The sequence below is a fragment of the Charadrius vociferus genome, unplaced genomic scaffold, assembly GCF_000708025.1.
Source record: "Charadrius vociferus isolate BGI_N301 unplaced genomic scaffold, ASM70802v2 scaffold1276, whole genome shotgun sequence".
Lineage (NCBI taxonomy): Eukaryota > Metazoa > Chordata > Aves > Charadriiformes > Charadriidae > Charadrius > Charadrius vociferus.
This window is the reverse complement of record NW_009648869.1, coordinates 11,934-18,430: the sequence shown is the minus strand read 5'-3', so window position 1 is coordinate 18,430 and position 6,497 is coordinate 11,934. Positions and strand designations below refer to the sequence as shown.

Here is a 6,497-nt window from a genome sequence, read left to right as displayed (position 1 = left end):
AGACTGCCCGGCCTGTAGTTTCCCCGCTCTTCCTTTTTTCCCTTTCAATTGACTTAGCAACTTCATCTGCCAGGTCCCTCAGGACCTGTGAATGGATTTCATCAGGTCCCATGGACTTGCACAGCTTCAGGTTCCTTAGATGGTCTCGTAGTTGATCTTCTCCTACAGTGGGCGGTTCTCCAGTCTCACAGCCCCTGCCTTTGCCTTCTGCAACTTGGGCAGTGTGGTTAGAGCCCTTGCTGGTGAAAAGCTAGTCAAAAAAGTCATCGAGTGCTTTAGCCTTCTCCATATCCCGGCTGAGAGGGTCTCCTGTTTCCTTCTGGAGAGGGTCCACATCTTCCCTAGTCTTCCTTTTATCATTGACATACTTAGAGAAGTTTCTGCTGTTGCCCCTGATGTCGCTGGCCAGATTTAATTCCACCTGGGCTTAGCTTACCTAACCTGGTTCCTAGCTGCTCAGGCCATTTCTCTGTGTTCCTCCCAGGCTACCGTCCTTACTTCCACCCTCTGTAGGCCTCCTTTTTGCTTTTGAGTGTGTCCAGGGGCTCCTTATTCATCCACACAGGCCTCCTGGCTTTTTTTCCTGACTTGTTTGTTGGGATGCATCACTCCTGAGCTTGGAGGAGGTGCTCCCTGAATACTTACCAGCTTCCTCGGGCCCCTCTCCCCTCCAGTGCTTTATCCCCTGGATAACGTGCTAGAAGCTTCCCCCATGTCTATTAGAGCCAATGCCAGCCGACTCCAAGACAGACCCACAGCAGGCCAAGTCCAAACCAAGCAGTGACAGTGACAGTGCCTCTGTGATAACATCTTTAAGGAGGGGGGGGGGCGGGGGGAAACATGCATGGCAGCAGCCAGAGAGAGGAGTGAGAGAAACAACTATGTAGAAACCAAGGTCAGTGAAGAAGGAGGGGGAGGAGGTGCTCCAGACTCCAAGCAGAGATTCCTCTGCAGCACGTGGTGAAGGCTGAGGTGAGGCAGTCTGTCCCCCTGCAGCCCATGGAGGACCCAATGCCAGAGCAGGTGGATGTTCTGTGACCCCGTGGGAAGCCCGTGCTGGACTAGGCTCATGGCAGGCCCTGTGGACCTGTGGAGAGAGAGGATCCCACACTGAAGCAGGTTTGCTGACAGAACGTGTGTCTCCACGGTCAACCAACACTGGGACAGTCTGTTCCTGAGTGGCTGCACCCTGTGGAAGGGACCCGTGCTGGAGCAGTTTGGGAAGAACTGCAGGCTGTGGGATGAAGTGAGGTTGGAGAAATTTGTGGAGGACTGACCTGTGTCACTCAGAGGGAGGAGGTAGAGCAATTGGGAGTGAAGTTGAGCCAGGGAAGAGGGGAGGGGTGGGGGCGAAGGTGTTTTAAGATTTAGATATTTTTTCTCATTACCCTACTCTGATGAATTAATTTAGTTACATTAATTTCCCCAAATCAAGTCTTTTTTGACTGTGATGGTAAAAAATGATCTCTCCTTGTTCTTATCCCAACTTACGAGCCTTTTGGTATATTTTCTCTTGCCTGTCCAGTTGAGGAGGGGGACCGATAGAGCGGCTTTGGTTGGCCCCGGGCTTCCAGCCAGGGTCATCCCACCACATCCATGAAGAGGCCCTGCTGCCTTCCAGTATCTCTGATGGGAACGAGCCAGGATTTGCTGAGGCCTGCAAGGGGCTCTGCTTCTCTCCAGAGTGACCCAGGGCTTTTGCTGGGCTTTACCAATGTCAGGACAGGGCTCTGCTTCATTCCACAGTGTCTGACGGCATTGCCGGGCTTGCTGGTCCTGTGGGAAGGACCAGTGTTGTCGAAGGTCTTGTAGGACTGCAGCCCGTGCAGCTCCTGTCAGACTCCATGATTTCAGAAAATCACAAAGACATATATTCAGTCCTCAAGAGGTAGCCTTTGCTTATGTTTTCCAGTCAGCCTGCATGAAGGGGGAAGATTTCTGTATCTCTGTAAAGGCGGTAATCAAGAGATACTGAATTCCTGTTTGAACTCCTCTGCCTGAAAGACACTTGAATCACTCCACTCCCACCTGTACAGGTCTCTGAGTGCCCCCAGTAATGACTTTCAGCACAGCGTTATTGTGTGGGAAACATTTACACAGGCGTGGATGGTTCTGCTGTTTTTTGCTGGGCTACAGTTAATTTTCTTCATAGTAGCTGATATGGGGCTACGTTTTGGGTTTGTGCTGCAAACAGTGCTGATAACGCAGGGATGTTTGTGTTATTGGTGAGCAGTGCTTACACAGCGCCAAGGCCTCTTCTGCTTTTCACACAGCCCTGCCAACGAGTAGGCGGGGGGTACACAAGAAGTTGGGAGGGGACACAGCCAGGACAGCTGACCCCAACTGACCAAAGGGCTATTCCATACCATGTGCCATCTGCTCAGTGTATAAAGCTGGGGGAAGGGGAAGGAAGGGCGGGATGTTCAGTGTTACGGCATTTGTCTTCCCAAGTACTGGTTATGCGTAATTGAGCACTGCTCTCCTGGAGAGCGCTGAACACCTGCCTACTGATGGGAAACAGTGGATGAATTCCTTGTTTTGCTTTACCTATTAAAATCTTTTTATCTCAGCGGACAAGTTTTCTCACTTTTACTCTTCTGATTCTCTCCCCCATCTTACTGGAGGGAGGGAGCGAGCGGCTGCGTGGTACTAAGTTGCTGCCTGGGGTCAAACTGCGATGATGGTATAGAAAAGAGAGAACATGAGCTGTGTAGATGGAGCAGGAACTAGAAAGACAAGGGCAGGGGGGTATACTTTTTGCGTTTTGTGGTCATTTTTCACTTTTTCCAATGAAAAAACCTTCCATCCCTGGCCATGTTTCAGCTGGTGTTTTTCACTGCAACATCACTCCTCTCTGTACAGAAGTAAGGACAGGCTTCTGTTGACTAAAGCCTAAAGGTAGGTGTCTGGAGCTCCTGAAGATGTCCCGGGCATCCAGGACATCTAAGTGGGGTAGGCAGATGGTGGCCCAGCTCAGAATTGACCCACTAAAGAGAACACAAGCATCCTAGAAGGCCTTTTCAAAATCTTGGCCCTACGTCTCAGAGTCAGCAAGGAAACGACAGAAATAGGCTCAGGGCATGAAGGGGACAGTGCTGAGTGCATCTGAATTTAAACTCCTTCACAGCGCCATTGCAGAAAGGAAAGGGCTGCACGTGTGAGTGTCAGCAGCAGAAAGTCCTACCCAATAGTCCCTTTTGGGCACAGATAAGAGAGAGGCGTTCCCCTGCACCATCCCAGTTCAAGGCTTGCAGGGTGAGGGAGGCAGCGCTGGCAGAGACTAAACTGCCGCAGTCAGGCAGACGCCAACTGCTCAGAATATCCACCCTGAGGAAAAGCAGAGCCACAGAGACAAAGAAACACACAGCTGGCACCATGTCTCCTTCCCACAGGGGTGGGCACACACACTACCAGGGTGTCACATGCCTGTGACATCCCTGAACCATCCAGGAATGCTACTTTTAGCAGATAAAGAACATAGCAAGAGCAGCCCACTCACCCGGGTCACCCTCCCCCTCCCCTGATCTCCTCCCTGGGGGCTGCACAGATGTATCCTGCACATCTCTCATGCACAGCTGGAAAGAGGATGTGGGGCTCTTCCCTGCTTCCCTGCTTGACCCTCCACCTCTCCACCCCCTACTATGAAAATCAGAGACTTTTCTCGCTCTCCTCAGATGCCCAAGCTCTAACCCCGGGAAATCGTATTGTAACCAACCAGGACAATATTTTTGCGCATACTGGGGTTGTGAAACAATTGCTTACCCATGGATTACGGTGCCTGGAAAGGATCCCTTCTTGAAGGCATCCTAGGCCCCTTATGGATGCAGGCCGCAAGTGGGACGTGCACTAGATAGAAGTAAGTCCCTTTTTATCACAAGGTAGAGCTGTAACTATTGGTATTTGAATGTGACCCGACCTCAAGACCCTTGCTGGCTAGTAGGGAAAACTTGGGGAGTTCGGTATTATAAGAAACTAAGACAAGATAGAGGTGGGCTAATACACATTAAAAAAGAACCGGCCTCACCTGATCCACTGCTAGTAGGCCCCAACCAAGTCCTAACTGATGATCTGGCTAAGAAAATAAGCCCCAACCAGACATTGACTGATAGTTTGACCAAAAAAGCAGAAAGTGATGTAACGAAAATTCCTGTAATGAGTAGTACCCAAACCCCTAATGAAAACGCTGGAGCTATTTCCCTTTGGAAATTGATGCAAGCCAGTTACCTGGTGTTGAACAAAACTAACCCGAATCTTACTGAGCATTGTTGGTTGTGTTATGGGGTAAAACCGCCCTTTTATGAAGACAAAAACGGAGAGGATTAGATTTAATGTTTTTACAGCAAGGAGGAATGTGTGCAGCACTTAAAGAAGAATGTTGTGTATATGCAGATCACACTGGGATAGTAAGAGACACAATGGCCAAACTTCGAGAAGGATTAGAAAAAAGAAAAAGAGAATGGGAAGCACAGCAAAGCTGGTATGAATCGTGGTTTAATCACTCTCCCTGGCTAACTACTCTAGTATCAACACTCGCTGGTCTGCTAGTGTTAATAATTCTCGTTTTGACTTTCGGGCCCTGTATATTCAACAAAATAGTTGCAATCGTAAAAAGCAGATTAGAAGCAGCCCATTTAATGCTTGTGACAAAAGCCGAGAACAAACCCATAGAGATACCAGAAACAGAAGAGACCTTTATTTTAAGTCGACAAGAGCTTAAACGGTTTGATGAACAAAATGGTAAAAAGTAAAAGGGGGGAAATTGTGACAAGCTCAGTATTGTTTGTTCACCAAACCTAAAAACTCTCATTGTTACAGTGTTTCATGAAAGGCAGCTGCTTGGCAGGATGGGGCAAGATAGCCAACATCTGCTAAGCAAACAAGGCCAGGCTGCAAGGTCGAGTTATGCTAACATCATAAATTGTGAAAAGGCTTGGGAGGAAAGGAAAGGGGGAGGCTCAGTCAAGTCCTGCTAACATCATAAATTGTGATAAGACTTGGGAGGCTCAGGAAGACATGGAGCCTTCATCCCTGCGACCACCAAAAAGCAAAAGAAGAAAGAGGACGACCCCCTAGCAACAAACCGCACAGACGCAGAGTACACCACTAAGAGAAACGCTTATACCGGAAGCAGAAGGGTATAAAACCAAAGACTTTTGTAACCTAGGTGCGCGCCGTCGGCGGAGTGAGACTCCCGGGCCGCCCAGCGCTGTTTTGCTTGCTGCCGCTTGCTAATAAATCCTTCAAATTTAATTGGCTTTGTCTCCTCGCCTCACTTTGTGAGACTAACTTATAACAGTGGGTAGACCTTTGCTGGCCGCCACGTACCAGCCAAGCTGCTCTATTACTCCCGCTCTTGAACACAATCGCAAACCAGAGAACATCAGGAAAGGGAGAGTAAGTTTTCATGAAAAATCTCCTTTGAGAGGAAGTGTTTCTTCCATGTTCCCATGAAAGAACATTTGTTTTTCTTGAGCACCTGAATCTACTCTCAAAATTTTTCTCATGCTGATGCAAAGTTCAGAAAAACTCAGACTTGACTTGGCCACTAAGATACATCTATATCCCCTCCTAACTGAGCTTTGTTCAGGAGACACAAACTAGGCAGCGGCCTGGTAACATCTCGATCTGATCCCTGCCTGCACATTTCAGGCCTTCACAATGTCGAGGGAACTATTCATCATCATCAAACCCCTGCACTATTTTGAGAGGCTCAGCGTCAGGCTTTGTAGCAGAAGGGCCTGTTGAGAAGAAGGGAATGAATTTCTCTTCCTGGCTGCTGCCATCAGCAATGGTAAAAGTGTACAGAGCTGCTTTCTTATGGACATTGTAAAACGACAGCTTCTTGGCTGGGATGTCCAGGAAGATCCCAATCTTTTGCAGCTTCCCACTCACACTCAAATGCGTCCAAGGCTCTGTGTAGGCCCAATAGTCTCCCCCATGTGCATGCCCTATGACCCAGTAGCCATTCTTAGGGGACAGAGTCAATGTGCCTTTGCGAGTCACAGATTCCCGGGCAATACCCAAGTTCCAGTTTCTTCTTGTGCCAACATCCACTTCCCAGTAGTGTCTTCCACATGTGTATCCATCCTTTGCCAACACAAAAGTGTGGGAATCAAATCTCTTCTTCTTGTTGGGAACATTTCTGAAGGCGCCAGTATCTATCACACTCTTCCCATCGTCAGAGATTTCCAATCTGGGGTGAGCCGTGTCAGCATCCAGGATGACTTCCCCTGCAACGATCAAGTCATGACATAAGGAGCAGAAAAGACAAAGTCTGCTTTTCTGAGGCTTTCTCTTCTGTGTCCTCATCCACCTCTCATTTGTCCTTCCTCCACCTCTGTGCTCGGGTGCACTAGGCAGCCTCCATTCCCATCCTTGGGATGCTGACTGAGAGAGCGGCCATGCTGCATGCGTCAAACACAAGGCACTCAGCCAATGTTCCTGTGACTCCAGCATTCAGCACCAAGGAGGAGGCTGTGGGGCTGAATCCCCTCTCC

The 6,497-nt window shown here is 49.0% G+C and overlaps 1 protein-coding gene across 1 annotated transcript in view; it reads right to left on the bottom strand.

Moving 5' to 3' along the window:
* Positions 1-5,670: 5,670 nt before the first annotated feature.
* Positions 5,671-6,497, bottom strand: part of LOC104288151 (E3 ubiquitin-protein ligase TRIM39-like) — a gene marked incomplete at its 5' end in the record, with an annotated part of 4,041 nt that continues 3,214 nt past the window's right edge. The window contains one exon of the mRNA XM_009886909.1: positions 5,671-6,230. Within this exon, the coding sequence (XP_009885211.1) occupies positions 5,671-6,230 (560 nt within the window). The remainder of the gene's footprint in view (positions 6,231-6,497) is intronic.